This window comes from Protopterus annectens, chromosome 10.part0, assembly GCF_019279795.1.
Source record: "Protopterus annectens isolate FY-2018-M chromosome 10.part0, PAN1.0, whole genome shotgun sequence".
NCBI classification, from domain to species: Eukaryota; Metazoa; Chordata; order Ceratodontiformes; family Protopteridae; genus Protopterus; species Protopterus annectens.
In genome coordinates, this window is record NC_056744.1 from 1,018,244,715 (window position 1) to 1,018,263,476 (window position 18,762).

The 18,762-nt window shown below is 42.3% G+C and overlaps 1 protein-coding gene across 1 annotated transcript in view; it reads right to left on the reverse strand.

The window, feature by feature from the left end:
* The window catches only part of MFSD14A (major facilitator superfamily domain containing 14A), a 953,206-nt gene that overhangs the window by 362,239 nt on the left and 572,205 nt on the right, over positions 1 to 18,762 (reverse strand). The window contains exon 8 of the mRNA XM_044085782.1: positions 13,201 to 13,272. Within this exon, the coding sequence (XP_043941717.1) occupies positions 13,201 to 13,272 (72 nt within the window). The remainder of the gene's footprint in view (positions 1 to 13,200; positions 13,273 to 18,762) is intronic.

Consider the following 18,762-nt stretch of genomic DNA (forward strand, 5'->3'; position numbering starts at 1 on the left):
ACCTTTAGAAGTTTTTGGCTCCTGTGAATGAGGAGACTCTGGGACTGAATGGCTCCTCTTCTTCATTTCTTTCTTAGGAGGTTTTGACACCTGCACCTCAAACAAAGTCCCCGAAAAAGAGGTTTTTAATAAACCCTTTAAGATCAACTTATTCTTGCACTCTGCTAGGATACGGGCACTAAAGCACTTACAGAGCTCACACGGAGTTTGGACCTGTAGATGTGGCACTCCTAAACAATATACACAGGAAAAACGCCCATCAGAGTTGGGCATCTTCCTGCCCCATTTGTCACACTGTTTAAAACCTGTGGTACCTTTTTTTGTCAGCCATGTAGAAAACACAAATTACCAGACTGAAAGTTATTCATGTGAACACCCACACAGACACAGTGATAGAGAAGACAGTAAAGCACGCAGAAGATTTTTTTTGTTAGATACCGACCATGGCAACACAGACATACCAAGAAGGGTAGAAAAGGAAGAATAGGGGAAGGATACCAGCGATGGTATTAGGGAATTACCAGAGGTGAGGGAGAAGGGAGGGGCCAATACCAACCATGGTAAATAAGTAAAACTGAAAACAGTAATAAGTGAAGATAAACAGTACTCACACACTAGTTTAATAATATATATGAAAACAACTAGAAATAACAAGGTTTAAGATATAAAAATTAGCAAAACAGCGAAAAAAATATCAACACTTAGATTGAGAGCAGGCCTGACGTGTCTTGAAACTACACAGAAACAAGATCTGAAGGGAAGGGAAAGGAGGCACTATGGGTAACCTTAGCTCGAGAGTTTCTGGCTGGTGTGAGCTTGTTACATCGGCCGAGTTGGCTCAGAGGACGGAACCGAAACCCAACTGTCATGAATGAATGAAGACTGAGAACATCAGATGGCATTTTATAACGTCCTTGTGCTTAAAATGTAACCACAGTGTGTCCTACTGGAACAGAACAGAAATGTACATGCACTACTGTAACTGCTTATATGTACATATGTTAATGTAATCTGGAACGCAGGAGGTTAACTTCAGAAAAGATAAATTAAATTACTTTATGGCTAGGCCATAAAAGATGGTACATTTCAGTTTTCAATGGAGCTAGAGACAGAGTCTGTGCAGAGAAGCTTTTTGTATTGTCTTCGGAGTGAACCAATTACTACCTCTGAAAGCATGAAGGAATGTAATTGTTTTAAGACTTCCAGCACATGCCAAAGATCTGAGGTCTATGTATTTTCACAGGTAGATGCTAAATACTGTCAGCTTCCCGCAGTTGGGGGTTTCACCTGGGATAGAGTCAGATGACAAGAAATTACGTCATTCTTCAATCTATCCCAGCAGTAATATTTGCAATATTAATTTCAGAACTCTCTTAGAGAGACAGAGCATTCTGTATAGTGTCTTGGACCTGACAAGAACCATTCACCACACATCTGCTTTGCTCTGTAAGTAAATTTCTAGGGTATAGTAACTCTTAGATATAATCAGGAATATAGCAAAGCTTAGTTTAGATATTTTTATTTATTTGAGACTGTCCTGCAATGTTGTTTTAAATATTTCCTATGATTTTGAACTCTCATGTCACTGTGCATATATACCAAGTATTTTTTTGTCCTTTTATTATTTATTATTAAATATATTTAAACCTTTTATCGCGGCTGACCTGTGTACAGATATTGAAGTTTTGAGAGTACTTGCATATTTATTTGGTGACTCTGTGTGGACCACTCCTAAAAGCCTTGCTCTTGGTCAAACTATCATTTGGATTAATATTAATATTACACAATAAGATTGGACACCCTTTGCTAAGGGCCTTAAAATAGCTGATAAGTAGTGGTTGGTGGCAGTGAAAACTACCTTATAATCTGGGCAGAAGGGGGGCATAGCTAGTAAACCTGTGCCAGCCTTTCCCTGGTGCGTGCCTGTGTATATAAATCAAATCCTGAAGAGTGTGTGCGTTGGGGTATTGGGCAGGGACACAAAGCAGTAGTTGGACAGAGGGTGCTGGATGCCTTGGCTTGGTCAAACAGCTGAGATCTCAACTGTACAGCTGAGCCAATAGGGAGTCTTACTGGGGATCTGGAGAAACCAACCCCGGACTGACTGTGGTATGTGTGTGCTCTTAAGGGAAATAGCACTTGTTGCAGAGAGCTGCATTTAGAAATACTGTATGTGTACTTGTTATCCTCCCAGTGTACGTCCTCTAGTGTTGCAAGTAGTGAGGACTGCGGCTCCTTGATTACTAGTCCAGTGGTGGGGTGTCACAATGTTTACTGCATCTGTTTCCCAGTGAGTTTAATAAAATTGATGTACTAAAAAAAGAACCACTAAAGCAACCAGTTAGCATAGAGAATGGGCAAGCCCAACAGTTGTGAACAAGTCCTAAAGACAATGACAGTTCTTCAAAGGCAAGCAAAAAGGGTCATCACCAGATGGACAACAGTTCAGCATGAAACGTAGATCAGAACTGGAATAACTAACAGTTCAGCATGAAACGTAGATCAGAACTGGAATAACTAAGGCCCAAGTCAAATCACTAGCAAGCTAATTAAATGAGGGGGAATATGATAATTCTACCCAAAAAGAAAACCTCTTCCACTTAACAGAATACAGCTGGTGAGTGGAAGGCTTCCTGGCAGCTTATGAAACCCCTGCTGGAATGTACAGCATCAGCAAAGTACAGTAAGAAACAGGTCCTGAGGCAAAACCAGCTGTTTCAGCCAAATTAACTTCCTTGGCTTGTACTAGAATAGTTTTCTGTACTGCCAGGGATCCAAGAGACTTCAACTACATTCTTCTTCATCAACACGGGCAAACAGAATGGGATTTAAGTCTGAATTTTGTGAAGAGATGCAGAATTCAGGGGGAAAAGGAAAAAGGTGAACAAGAATCTTTCCTGCTACAGAAAAAAGAATGTGCCACTATCAGCTCCTCCTATGCTGCTGAGCATAATGAGGGAGGGTTGTAGTCTCTCTTGTGGTGATAACAGGTTGACCTCTCAGGGTCCCCCATTCCCTGATAACCCAACCAGATAGGATTTTCAAATACTCTGCGCCAAGAAAGGGCTGGAGCTGCAGCTCCAGCATCCGTCAACATTTTCGCTTTCTCCAGGATATGAATGCCAATGTTTTGCACACTGACAAATAAGCAAATCATGTCGCTACACAGACAGTACAAGTACATACCACTCTATTCACATATCACACCACAAACTGGTTGTGTGTGAAGTAGGAAAGGTTCTGGTCTCAACTTCTACTTCCCAATATGTGAGTAAGAACACTACCTGTAGCTCCAGCAGTTCAATGTGAAATCCTTTGGCCTGCAGGATCCACGTTCTTCAAATGAGGGAGAAAACACTTGAGGTCCTCCACCAGCTAATGAAGAGTTTATCATCACGAGCAGTGATATGTTCTGCTGGAGGAAAGGAAGGCCTTCAATGAGATAGATATGGCTTTCGATGTTTCAACAGTTTACGAGAAGGACCAGACACCTAAAGGTGGTCTGAAAAAGCATAATGACTCTGTAGACACCAACATCTCAGAGTTCAGTGGAACACCTGCATCCACAGGTGTGCAAATGGCACTGTAAAGACTAACTGGAATATGACAAAAAGGTGCACTGTAAAGACTATAACTGGAATATGACAAAAAGGTGCACAGGAGTAAGAGCTTGGATCTTTCACAGATTTCTCACACAGGCTACCAAGATCATAACTACCGGGACCCTTTCCACGAACAGGAATGACCAATACCGAAGACTGTCCAATTATGTTCTGAAGAAAACATCAAGACTAGAGAGGGCTTCTCTCTCTCAATAAAGTCTCCCCGCCCTGCAATAATGGATGCTTCCAAGCCAGGGACTCTACCAAGCATCCCCTTGTCAAAACCACTACAAAAAGAATCTAGGCAGGGGAAAACATGAAGCATATTCTTCTGCAGGGCCTCTGCTATAATGGGAATCCAACATTCTGGATGTGGAGGAGTGAGTCAGCATGGCAACACCTTGTTCTAAAACCTGATGACCATCCAGAGTGATGTAAAAGACCTCCTGTGTGGATTCCAAACACTGATATGCCAGAAGGTGTCTATTCTGTCAAACACCACCACTTAAACGTCCAGTGACTCTGGATGCATAGTAAACCCCCTAGCATCAACATTCTGAATCTGAAATGTCACATATGCATTTGCATCATGCTAAGCCCTTGGACAGAAGTCTCACATTGCCTTCAGGAAAAACAACATATTGCCATTCCTGGAAGGAGAAGGGAGCTCTAAATGCCCCTTTCTGGAACAGACCCAGAGACAGTTCTAAAAACTCTACAGATACAGGATTTCTCAGTGAAGCTCTTTCAGATGAAAAGACATAATGGCACCAATACAACCCTATCAGTGACCATTTCTTAATCAGACTAGTTTCTAGTAATATCTCGCTGTGCTGAGGCAAACTCTGAGAAAGTACAGTTGTGTACACTTACCATAAATGTAGATGTTCAAGTGTATTCACTGTTGCAGTCATTACATTTGGGTTATCTGCTTGCAGGTAGCCCTCAGTCGGCCTGATTAACAAAGTCTTGGGTCCAGCGTCGGCTGCTGTCCCTTCTTCCAAGACGTCAGGTCATCAGGGGTATAAAACATGTAGCAGACGCCATTACATCAGTTTTTTCTTGCCCCAGATGTCAGTTGCGCCCCTAATGGGAAGCAATTAAGCATAAAAGCATAAAGATATACCTCCAACAAAAAAGCAAATACACCAAAAAGGCTTTTAAGCATAGTAAAGGAAAGTAGAGGTATAGCCAAAAGAAGTTAGGGGGCTGGAGGGAGGGTAACCAGGACTGCAAAAGTGAATACACTCGAACATCTACATCTAAGGGAAGTGTACACAACTGTACTACGTTCTTCATGTTTCACTGCTGCAGTCATTACATTTGGGTAGATTCCCAAAGCTATGGTTGGGAGGAGGAATTTAGATAGCCTTAGGGCCAGTTATAAGGCCCTGCAAGACTGCAGTGGCAAAGTCGGCTCTGGATTTAGAGAAAACTGGCAAATGATAATGCCTGGTGAAAGTATGTACAGAACTCCAGGTAGCAGCTTCTAGGATGTCCCTGGTAGTGACGCCTGTGAGAAAGGCTGTAGAGGTAGATGGAGCCCTGGTGAAGTGAGGTCTGAATCCCTGGGTATAGGTTTTCCATGGTGCTTATAGCAGAAATGAATGCAATGGCTTATCCATTTAGAAATGGTTTGCTTTGAAATAGCCTTCCCCTCTGCCCCTGCAGCAAATGCCACCAGCAGTTGTTCAGATTCCCTTCGAGGTTTAGTCCTGTCCAAGTAGAATCTAAGTTGTCTGTGCACATCTAAGGAATGCAGTATCCGTTCCCCTTTATTCTGTGGATTGGGAAAGAAGGTTGGCAAATTAATGGACTGATTAAGAGCCACACTGGATACCACCTTGGGCATGAAGGATGGATTGGTTCTGAGGGACACCCTATCTGCATGAAAGATGATGAAAGGCTCCACTGCCATAAGGGCCTGTAATCCAGATACCCTTCTAGCTGAAGTGAAAGGAATACAGTATGAATGAAAATCGAGGTATTTGCTTTCCACAAGTAATAAGGAGCAAGAAAAAGTTTCCCCAATGGGGTACTAAGCTTTAGTTGAAGACTTCGGTTCTGAAACTCAAAATGAAAATTTCAGGAGACAGCCGACTGGCACTTGCGAACTGCTTCTGCTTCGGGCACCGCACGGCAAGAAAGACTGATGTAATGGCGTTGGCTGCATGTTTTATACCCCTGATGACCTGACATCATGGAAGAAGGGACAGCAACCAACGCAGGACCCAAGACTTTGTTAATCAGGCCGACTGAGGGCTACCTGCAAGCAGATAACCCAAACGTAATGACTGCAACAGTGAAACACGAAGAACATCTGGCCTGTCACGGGTTGTACAAAACTGTATTAACTGCAACTGCTGATCCAGAAGAGTCTCCCCCTTGATGACTTGGATAGCATAACCCTGGGAAGCAACTCTGTGTGATGCACTGCGGCCATCTTTTTTCTACTTGGGGGGCTTGCACATTAAGCTAACCTAGAGCAGGATAGAGCTGGAAGAGAGAAATATTACTCCCGCATGGTGACAGCTTGTTACTTCTTTTGTACATCATTGACTATGTCCTGAAAGGTTTAACCAAAGAGAAGGTTAGTCTACGATGTTACAACCAAAATGGCCTGTCTAAGCTCATTCTTGAAGAGCAGTCAAGCTATTCCATTTAGAACAGGGATATTCCTGAGCTAATACTAGACGCAGCATTAGTGCAGTCAAAATTACAATGGGCTAAGTGAAAGTTCACTGTAGAAATGATAGCGAATTTGTTTTTTTTCCATGGCTTCCTTGATCCCAGAGTATTGGGTCTAGAATCCTTCTGACTTTCCAAGAGTCTGATCCACAAAGCAGGACTGAAAAATGAAAAGAGTGACTCAAGTAATTAAGGTGCTAGGCTTCTAAGGATGATGAGAAAACTTTCTTGCATATTGTGTCTGAAGTCTTCAACTCCTTATCAGCCAGCAAAGGGAGAAAAAGTTGAGGTAGTCTCTATAGCCTAGGGTTAATCAAAGAGAGCACTTGCGAATCTGCCATGGGATGCTTTGTGACAATGTCATTCCTATACTCGGAAGGCTTACTGAAGTTGGTAACCATCTTCATGGGAACAGAAAGAGGAGCCGAAGTTAGATACTTCCGAAGCTGAGCACGTAGACATTTTCAGGAATGGTCTCACAAGGCAAAAAGCCTTGTGTTTTAACATATTTCTTATCAAGTATGGGCTGAGACATTTCTAGTGAGAAGACAAAGGAGTTGCAGGTCACTTCAAAGTAGACTTCATAAAGTGGAGTATCTCATAAAAGGAGAAGTCATCCAGAAAAAAAGGTCTCTGTATCCATCTCTGAAATAAGGCCTTATATAACCTCTGATTTTCCTTTCCCACAGAACTGGAGGAAGAAAAGTACAGTTGTGTACCTACCATTAATGTAGATGTTCGAGCGTATTCACTGCTGCAGTCATTAAAATTGGGTTATCCTGCTGGCAGGCTACCCGCAGTCGGCCTGAGTTCCAAAGTCTAGGTCTGGTGTCGGCTGCTGTCGACTCCTCCCTGACATCAGTGCGCCAGGGGTATAAAAGATGCAGCAGACGCCATTTTCTTCAGTTTTTCTTGCCCCAGATGTCAGGTGCCCCTAAAATGATAGGCTAAATTATACCAATAAGCATGTATACCCAAAAAATAACTTTTCCTTCATCTACAGACAAATACACCCCATAGGTTGTATAGAATAGAGAAGTACAGACAAGTCCCAGCAAAGGAAAAGGGGGAAGGTGGGAGGGTAACCTGGACTGCAACAGTGAATACACTCGAACATCTACATTTATGGTAGGTACACAACTGTACTATGTTCATCGTGTTTCACTGTTGCAGTCATTACAATTGGGTTGAATCCCAAAGCTAAGGTTGGGAGGCTGGTGCTAAATAGGATTAGGAGAGGCTATGACGCCCTGCAGAACTGCAGTGGCAAAGCCTGCCCTGGATTTAGAGTAGAGAGGTAAGTGATAGTGCTTTGTAAAAGTGTGCACTGAACTCCAAGTTGCAGCCTTTAAGATGTCTTTGGTTGGTACTCCTCTGAGGAAGGCTGCTGAAGTGGCTGCTACTCTGGTTGAATGTGGCCTAATGCCCTTAGGCACTGACTTGCCATGCTGTGAATAGCAGAAACAAATGCAGTGGCCTATCCACTTTGAAATAGTCTGCTTTGAGATAGGCTTTTCTTTGTGATCCTGCAGCATATGCCACTAGAAGTTGTTCAGACTTTCTGAAAGCTTTGGTTCTGTCCAAGTAGAAGCGTAGCTGCCTGTGAATGTCCAAAGAATGCAGAAGCCTCTCACCCTTATTCTGTGGGTTTGGATAAAAGGTAGGCAAATGAATTGTTTGGTTAAGGGCCACACTGGACACTACCTTAGTCATAAATGTAGGGTTTGTCCTTAGAGAAACCCTGTCAGGATGGAAAATGATAAAAGGTTCCACAGCCATAAGTGCCTGTAACTCTGAGACTCGTTTAGCGGAGGTTATTGCTAGGAGCAGAGCTGTTTTCCAGGATAAGAATTTTATATCAGCTGCAGAGGCTGGCTCAAACGGAGGCAGTGTGAGTTTTTCCAAGACATAGTTGAGGTCCCATGCAGGTATTGGTGCTTTCCTTGGCGGTCTTATGTTTTTGGCCCCTCTGAGGTACTGTCTTAGTAATGGATGAGAAAAAATAGGTGGCTCTGTATTGTAATGAGCTGAAATGGCAGAGACATGCATTTTATTTGATGAAAAGGAAAGGCCTTTATCCAGCATCTCAGTTAAGTATTGCAAAATCTGAGGAATATTTGGAACAATCGTGTCAATACCTTGTGCCTGGTTCCAAGCACAGAATCTCTTCCATTTTTCTGCATAAAATTTTCTGGTGCTAGGCCTCCTGGCCTCCAAAATAACATCCATCACTGCTTTCGAGAGAGGTGTGTCCTGAATGGCTACATTATCCGCCATGCTGACAGGTTTAAGGTCCTGAGTTGGCTGTGCAGCATCTGACTGTCTTGTTGCATCAATAAGTGAGAAATTTGAGGTAATATCCAAGCTGGGCATTGAGACAAGCTCTTTAGGATTGGGTACCAGTGCTGGCGGGGCCAGTCTGGGGCAATCAGTATCATTTTTGGCTTCCTTGTCTGACCTTGAGGAGTACCTTGGGGAGGAGAGGCAGAGGGGGAAAGGCATATACCATTAGGTTTTTCCAGCTGAAAAATAGAGCATCCACTTTCCATGCTTGCTTGTGATAAGTCCTTGTGCAGAATCTCTGTAGTTGGCAGTTGTGAGGGGAGGCAAATAGGTCTATGTCCGGGCATCCCCAGTTCCTTGTTATCATGCTGAAGACTTGTGGATCCAATTTCCACTCGTGGGGATCCATTAGGTTTCTGCTTAGTTCGTCTGCCAGAGTATTTATCCTTCCTGGCAGGAATTGTGCTTGCAGATGTACTTGGTAAGTCAATGCTGTGTCCCACAAGTTCATGGCTAGTCTGTAGAGGGGGTAGGAATGTGTGCCTCCCTGCTTGCTTATGTACCACATGACTGTAGTATTGTCCATCTTTATCAGTAGTTTTCCCTGGATGAAGTAGATCCTTGAAGGCTGTCAGGGCATTCTAAACAGCTAGCATCTCTTTTTGATTGATATGTAGATGCATTTTACTTGCGGACCATGTGCCCTGAATACATCTTCCTGCCATATGGGCCCCCCAGGCATAATCTGATGCATCTGTTGTCAATGTCTGCCTGGCTGGGGGTAAGGTGAATGGCTGTCCCATGTTGTGGTAACAGGCCTTTGCCCACCATCGAAACTCCTGTTGCAGGCAGGGTATGATGGTAATTATTGTTTCCAGGCTGTGGCAATGTTGAGTCCAAACACTTTTTAGATACCACTGAAGTTTCCTCATATGCAGTCTTGCATATGGAATTAGCAGAATGCAGGATGCCATGAAGCCCAAAGCCTGCAGAATTTTTCTTGCAGATAACTGGGTCTTTGTTGCCAACATTTTGAAATAAGTAGTCAGTTGTCTGTGTTTGTCTGGCGTGAGATAAGCCATCTGGGCAGTTGTATTTAAGCTTGCACCCAGGAATATTATTCCTTGAGAGGGTACGAGTTTTGATTTCTTTTCGTTTACTGTGTACCCTAGGCCTGTTAGTAATCTTTTTACAAACGCCAGACGCTGTAGTAGAATGTCCTTGTTCTCTGCTTGAATAGGGCAGTTGTCCAAGTAAGGATATATTTGCATACCTCTTTGTCTGCAAAATGCAATTACTGGTGCCAGGCATTTTGTGAAAACCCTGGGCGCAGTAGAAAAGCCAAAGGGCAGTGCAGATAATTGGTAGTGCATTGAGCCATCTATAAATCTGAGGTATCTTCTGCATGATTGTCTGATTGGGACATGCAGGTATGCCTCTTTTAGGTCTAAAGTCACAAGCCAAGCCTTCTTGCCCAGCATGTGTAGAAGCTGCTGCAGAGTTAACGTTTTGAATTTTGGAATATCCAGAAAGATGTTTAGGATAGACAGGTCCAGTATTAGTCTCATGGCTTTGTCCTTTCTGGGAACCAAGAACAGCCTTGAGTAAAATCCTAGTACCTGCTCTTGCTGTGGTACTTGCTGAATGGCCCTCATGGCCATGAGAGATTTAACTTGTTTTTGTGCCTCTGCCCATTGATTGCGTGGCAGGTCTGGCATACCGTTTGGCCTTGGCAGGGTGTGAAAGTGGAACTTGTTGCCTTGTGATACGATATTTAAGACCCATTTGTCCTGGGTGATCATGTGCCAATTTTGTGAAAAAATGCTAGTTTTCCCCCCAAAGGAGCTGCCAGAAGAAGTGCTTTTCCCCCCAAAGGAGCTGCCAGAAGAAGTGCTTGGTGCTGGCAGGGGAAAGTCATTGAGACGGTTTCCTGTATGGCTGTGATTTTTCCTCTCCGCTTTTGGATGTAGAAGCATCCCAGTGTTTAGGCCTGTATGAGCCTTGGGGCTGTGATCTGCCTCTGGGGCATCTGTATCTGCCTCTTTGTGGCCTGTCTGACACTGGAAAGGACCAATTCTTTGTAGGCCAGTTTCTGCTAAATCTGGGAGGTTGTACCTGTAAGAAATCCTTGACTGTCTGCATAGATTTAGCTTTGTCCTCCACTTTCTTCAACACCTCTTCTGCTTTAACACCAAACAAGGTATCATGCTGTAATGGAGCATCTAAAAGTTTTGCTTTAACATGATCGGGCAGATTCTGTTCTTTTAACCAGGCATGCCTCCTTATGACAGAACCTATAACAGCGGCCCTGCAGGAGGCCTCTAGAGAATGATTTCCCACTTGTTCAGCTTCATGCAATAAATCCTGCATTTCTTTGTTTTCTGCACATTCTGAATTTGTCAACATTTTCTGCTTAAGCAGTGACATAAGATATTGCTGATATTTAAGCATATGAAACTGACAATTTAAAGCTCTTACAGCCAAGGTAGCAGAAATATAAATCTTTTTCCCCCATGTGTCCAGGGCCCTAGAATCCCTATCAGAGGGGATAGGGTTTTTTGCAGTGGAAGCCTTGACCCCTTTGGGACCCTGAGAGATAGTTTCTGGGTCAGCAGCAGGGTTTTTATAAAGAAATGTATGTGAATCAGGAACCCTGTAGTATCTGTCTGGCTTAACAGGAGCTGGTGGTAAAGAGTCAGGAGACAGACCGGACTCTGAAATACATCATCTACAATGTCTAAAACAGGAGGAATAGCAAGGGGCCTGTGCTGAGGTAATAAAAGGAAGTCCCTGAGCCTTTTCTTGGATTCTGAGTAATCTTGGCTCTGCCAGTGGAATGCTCCCTCATAGTATGCAGGGTTCTCCCCAACAGAATAATCCTCAGGAGGAGAGGCTGAAGGGATAGATTCTTCAGCATTAGAATCCTCATAGGCCATTTTAAGCACCTGTTTTTTTAGGTATGGAGGCCTGTCCAGGAGAATGCTGTACTTGTTTCTTTGTCTTTAGAGCTGCTTTAGTCTTTTCCTTTGAAGCTGAAGTTGGTTTCACATGTAACTGTGTAAGCCTGAAAACACCCTCAGAAGCCGATGCCTGCTCAGCGGCTCCTGACCCATCTGAGGGAATAGTTTCCGAGAGCCCAGCGGCCTAGTCGGCTCCACGTGGGAGTTGGAAGCGGCCTGTGGCTCTGAGGTAGCGGGCGTCAGGGGCTGCAAAAAGCGCCTCACTGAGAACCGGTGACAGGCCTAGAGGAAGCCTCGTCATCGGTTTTGGACCTCGAATGCCTGTCCTTTTCTTTTTCTTCGCACTTTTTATAAACTCCGGTAGTCGGCTGTTCTGATGGCATTATATAATTAAATCTTCTGACAAAGTAATGAAATGCAAAATCGTGCCGACACTTAACAGTGCGTTGGTTAAATCCAGCACAAAACCGACAACTAGCAACATTGTGGTCAGGGCCTAGGCAAGGAATGCAGTAAGAATGAAAATCCTTATGAGGTATTTGCTTCCCATAAGAAATACAATTATTAACTTTTTCTGACATCCGTCTGAAGCAAGAAAAAAGTTTCCCCAATGGGGTACTTAGCTTTCATGAAGACTTTGGATCTGAAATTCGGATTTGAAAATCTCAGGAGTCGGCCGACCGGCACTTGCGAACTGCTTTTGCTTCGGGCACTGCGCGGCAAGAAAGACTGAAGAAAATGGTGTCAGCTGCATCTTTTATACCCCTGGCACACTGAAGTCAGGGAGGAGGCGACAGCAACCGATGCCGGACCTAGACTTTGGAACTCAGGCCGACTGTGGGTAGCATGCCAGCAGGATAACCCAATTGTAATGACTGCAACAGTGAAACACGATGAACATCACTTCCCTATCCTTAGCTTCAACTTCAGGGTTGCATAACCTTCCCACAGTATGAGGCATTTGGCATGTAAAAAAGAATAATGGGTGTCTGAAAATGGAGCCAGGCAATCATATGACATTTTAATGTGAGCAAGACAATGAAAATGCCTTGGGACACTCCTTCAAGGTAGAGGCCGTCTTGAGGATGGGCTTTACAGAAAAGAAGATCTGATTGGCCTCCTCTTCCTTTACCAATATCCTGACACTTACCCAGGATCATGATCCATGCACTTGATACCCTCTAAAGCCACTATCTTCACACCATTTATACAGGCTTTACGTACTTCTTTTTGCACTCTAAGTGGCAATGCTGAAGCACTGGCACTTGTGGCAAAGTTTCATGACATGCTCTTTCTCCAGGTGATAAAGGAAGTGTTGTTGGAGTACTGGTTGCTGATTTGATGACCACAGAAAACATGGAAGGTTCTGGCTTCTTATCCATCAAAAGCAAAAACATTCTTGCAATGATTTTCAGGATCAACATCCAAACTGCAAGACTGACAGAAAATTAAAATTAAAAAATTCATGAGATGAGTGCACATTCTTATCGCTGTACATGACATCATGACATATGCCAGTAAGAGGCAAGCAACACCACACAAGTGACAGAAATGTCAGAACTGTGCTGAGATGATGAAATTAGAAAAGTGTGACAGTTATTCACTGCAGAATATCTGAAAATCTGGACCTAAAATTCAGAAATGTGAAATAGAGATTGTTTACTTACTTGTGCAATTATTGAGAGGATCCCGAGGACAGCTATAAAAGCTGTCACACTCTCAGGTGAAAACTTCATTATCTACACAACAACAATAAAAGAAAAAATGATATCAGGATACAGTGAAGTGTACAGGCATACATACTGTACATAACTACAACAATGCAATGTCAATGCACATACAATGCCCCTGCAGGATGACTAAATTCGAATCAGCAGCAGCCTTTAGTAATACTCTTAGGGTCACATGTTCTACAGCAGTTTAAATTTAGCATGCAGTTGCCAGGGACATCTGTATGAATTAAAATCACGATATAATAAGAATAATCTCTCAGTTTTTAAACCCCAGATGTCAAGTTCTGTTCCTGAAAATGTACTCTTGAGGCCTACCAATACTAGACACAAATGTAATCTGTTACTTCCAAATTATAATTATTCCTTGTACAAGTAATTCCTTCTGGGTCTCTCTCTTCAACACAAAATGCGACTGGTTCTGGCTGTTCCGTCTATTCACACCTGATATCCACCTGGAAACTCTTGGTAGTCATATCTTGAAGACACAATAAAACAGATTTTTATAATTACCTTTCTCTTGCATGCACAGAAATAAGACTTTGCAAGGCTTGTCATTACCTCAGTGGAATTAAACTGAACAGACACTTAAGTTGTTTTTACAAGATCTATCATCAAAGGTGTAAGTGAGAAAGAACCTGCCTTTCATAAGTGTCTGTATGCTGCTTTGATGGACTTGCACTTGGTGAGCATCCCTGAGGAAGAGGTGAGAATGATGAGCAGGGCCCCTGAACTGATGATGCTTGTCACCAACACAGATACCACATGGACTCACTGACAGTTGTGATATGAAGGCAGGCATCTTGGAGGTCCAAACAGCATACTCAAGTGTACTTCTGACAGAACACTGTGATGTATGAAAACTCCTCTGGGCAAAAGAAATAAGGTTAATAAGATCTAGGATGCATTCCTTTTGTTTTATTTGATTCTAAAAAGAATCTGGAGTATCCTCAACCTTTATAGATGGGCAGGACCGCTTTAATAACTTTTTTTTTACAAGAGGCTTAAAATGGTCTTCCTAGTCATTTGTTTATGACAGGATGCAACATCTGCAAGGGAAATAAGGGGGTTGGGGATGGGGGGGGGCAACAAAGGGCGATTGTGCCAAGTATTCTTACCTTTGGGTCTACAATCCTGTTGGAAGTTAGAGTGGGGAGAACGCCTCAACCTAAGAATTTCCTGTTGCTACTGCATGACCTACTGGAATCATAACTGGTTTTGGATTTTCTGCATTCTACTGAAAAAAACATTGTGGACAGTGGAGTCTGACACCCAGTAAGGATTAACTTTGTTGTTTTCTTATTTTCAAAGTGCTCTTGAACCTCTTCTCCAAACAGAAGGAAATCAGGAAAAAAGAGCATGGAGGAAAGTTGCCTTCATGTCCTTGGTGAAACTGGACAGGCACAGCCAGGAGTGCTGGCATAAGGAAATACAAGATGCTGTATCTAGTGCAGCTTCCTCAGCCATAATGTAAAGAATGTGGACAATGTGGAAAAAAGACGCAACTTAAATCCTTACCTTTTCTTCCACTGATCTCTTGCAGCAACCTGTCTATTGCCTGATACATTTCACTGGCTATGTATCACTGCATAATTTGCCATATGGATGAGAAAACATGGAGCCTGAAAAGTCAATGTACCTTGTCTGGAGGTATATGTACAAATAGAATACTTCTCAAAGGTTAGGAGACATGGTCTAACTTCTAGGGCTCTAGAGGGCTATTATATTTGAGTTCTTCCTAGCAACCCTGATAGCATCTTTCAAGATGTCTTCCAAGTGAGGTAATACCACGAAAATATGTGGGTATACCTCACTTACACCAACAGAAAGTGCTTGTTAAGTCGGACAGGTTATGTGATAAGATGGACTACTACTCGATACATCAGATGGAGTCATTCTTCAAACATGGGATCTTTCAGGTGAGAAGATGGTGAACTAATCCCTATCATCCAGGTTATGCATGTGTATTCATGAGGAACTTAGTACACATTATTTTTTCTCTCTCAAGAACCCTATTGGGTCTCCTGGTAAGGATCTGACAGGAGGAAGAGTACTGGACCTTTTTCCTAGCAGATCTTAAAGGGAAAAACTACAGGAGACCCGAAGAACCCTGATCCTGCTGTTGAAAATATTCCCTGAAAGGTATGTGTGCTCCTTCAGTAAAATAAAAGACCTCAAATGTCAGGAGAATACAGTGTAGATTTCATGCCACCCACTGGATAGCCTGGCAAAACTGGCAAGGGAAGAGCTGGACTGACAATGGACAGAAAAACATTGAAGCCACATGCAATGATGCCTGACTAGGTGCTGAATTCATGGATGCTGGCAGCTGAATCATCTGCTCTGGCTGAAGTTTAAAAAACAGGCAATGATGATGGAGTTACTGACAAGCAATACCAATACAGGGGACAACAGCTCCACTCAAAGAACTCAAACCCTTAGTTCAGAGGGAGCTTTTAAAATGATCAAAGAGACAGTCACAGCTGACAAACAAAGCTGATAAGTGCAGACTGAAGCAACATGCCTGGAATCAACCTTAATATTTACAGCTGAAATCAGTGAAGCAGGTAATACAGCACTCATTATAGAATAGATTTTTACTAACTCTGTAGATTCATAAATAAACTCTTTCATAACATCTTTATGTATGTAAAAACATACTATTGCTCTAAGAGGAAGGGGGGAAGAAGTTGAAGCTCCCTGCCCTGCAGATTTATTTATTTTTGCTTGTTTAATGTAAAGGTTTGAAAGATCCAATGTGTGCTCAGAGTCAGCAGCATACAATGAATGAAACAGAACGTGTCCTGAATTATTCACAAAATCTGCATCCTGTGTACTGGCTGAATTCCTGACAAAGATCACTTAAGCGGTTAAGCTTCGTGCATAGGTAAGTAACATGGTTAGCTGCCTTAGTAGTAGGCGATTTTAAACCTAGCCAATTTCCCTCAACGGTGAGAATAAAACCCTGAACTGTGCCATCTGTGAGGTAAGCACCTTGTAACCCTCACGTAAACCAACAGAAAGGGCTTGTAAGTGGGTAGAACAGCCAACACACACACACACACACACACACACACACACACACTTCCTAAACAATACCTGGGGCATCATGAGACTATGGGCTTAAACCCAATGATGCAGAAAACAAAAAAACAATTCTGACAGTGTAGAGCTACTTCTAGTGACTCAAAAGTATGAAAATACAGAAGAAAGAGATGTACAAGAAAGCAAGCGCTCACACATAGCTAATCTCCCAAAATAAGTGAGCCAAATGTAGTTATTTTTTTTTAATTTGCTAAGTGGGAAGGTGGGCCGGTACTGGGACCATTTCCAGCAGTGATCTGTGTATATAACACAAATATAAAGAAAGAGTAACTACACCCTGAAGTTAAATAAACTAATGTCAAGAAAATAAGGGTTACAAAATAAAATATAACCATACTGTACAGTAGATTGTCAGTTTGTCTGCAGCTGAGACATTATAAACAGTTGCTACATTTAACACAGTTGATACACTTTGTTTTACAGCACATACGTGTACAGTACAAATTGTAATGAACAGCTATGTGGCTTCAGTAGTTGATGTAGCAGAGAGTATGTGGTCAAGAAAAGAAAAAAATTGCGTAAGGTGAATGGTAAGTGGGAAGGGGAGGGTATAGTAAGGCCACAGGGCAGGTAAGAGAGAAGATGAAGGCACACTGAAAAGTTTGGTGTAGTTAGAGGAGGAGGAAGAAGAATGCAGTTTCAAAGCTGATTATCCTAATAGTAGCCAAAATTCTCCGGTTTTATTGTGGAAATGTTCTGTAGAGAAAAACACTGTAATCTAAGGAGATGTAAACTAGCCTTTTACCAATATTGCTGGTGCATTTACATGAATCTTTGAAATTATCAATCAGTTTCTTCATTAAGTTTTTATATTCTGTGTGATAAACTGAGGGGCTGCCAGACCAGCTAGACAGAATTTTGTAAATAATTCTATGTTGTTGTAAATATTATGATCTACAGGCTTGTTTGACAAATGTAAAAAAAACTGTGTTATGTGCTGAGCGTCAAAAATATAACCACAGTGCACTTTGCTGGAAGAAAGCTGATAAAGAATTTTACAACTGTGTGTGATATCAAGCTCAGAGACAGGATGCCTGCAGCTGGAAATTCTTTCTATTGTCCTAAGACAGAGACATTAATAGGTTTCCCATGTAAAGTGTCTTTTATTGCTGTAACTTCCTGGCAAGTGCAGATCACAAAGAAATGTTAAATTTTGAGTTCTGTTAACATGGGAACTAAATCAGAAAAGACAAGAATGATGTAATCTGAAATGACTCAGCAGTGACGTGTATTATCAACTTAAGGACTATGTCAGAATGAAAGAAGAGCATTTTGTATTTTTGTCTGAACCTGAATACATCAGCTCACCAGCACTGTGCCTTGCTCTGTAAGAAAGATACTTAGATTAAGTATTTTTCTTAAGAGATACTGAAATAGCAAGATTAGTCCAGCTGTTTTCTATATTTGTCAGACTATCCTACAATGTTGTTTTAAAGTGTTTCCTGTGACTTCTGAACTCTCTATTATCACTGTGTTGAATTAATGAGTATTGTCCTGTACTTTTATTATTTATTATTAAATATTTTAAACCTTTTAACTGTGGCTGTTTTGTGTAGAGATAATTTAAGTTGTGAGAGTACTTGCATGTATTTGGTGATACTGTACAGGTCACTCCTAAATAGCATTTAAGTCTCAGTCACACTTACAATTGGACAACAGTAACATTGCACAGTACAATTGGGCAATAGTTGGTGGCAGAGATTATTACCTTATAGCCTGGGGAGAAGGGGACATAGCTACTGAACCTGTGCTAGTCTTCTCCAGGAGTGTCTGTGTGTTTGTATATGCATCAAATCTCAAAGTATGTGTGTGTTATCTACTTGAGCAGGGACACAAAGCAATGGTTGGACAGAGAGGGAATTGGAGGTTTTGGCTTGACTACACGGCTGAGATCTGAACCCTAGCTGTGCCAGTGGGGAGTCTTACTAGGGATCTGGGGAGAAAGGGAGAAACCAGCCTCAGACTGACTGATCTTTGTGTGCTCTTAAGGGAAATTGTAATTTATTGTGTGTGCACTTGTTATCCTCCCAATGTGGACGCCCCTCACTGGTGGTAGTGGTGAGGATTGAGGCTCCTTGATTACTGGGCCACTGCATGGGCGTCACATTCTGTTATGTCATATATGTTGTGAAAAGTTATTCCACCTTGAAGGAATGATATTACATAACTTCTATCACCTAGTGCTAGTTTATAAGAAGCCCATACTAGTATTTGGATGTTATCAGAGTCACTGAAGAAGGGATATGGGGAATGTCTGATCTGCAGCCTGCAGCATAGGGAGAGGTAGTAATGCTTGTTAAGTTAGAAGGACAGTGTAGACAGTAGCAGTGTGAACCAGGGCAGTGGTGGGGTTGCAGTTTGCTTTTTGCAAAGTGAGACAGTGGTGTTAAATGT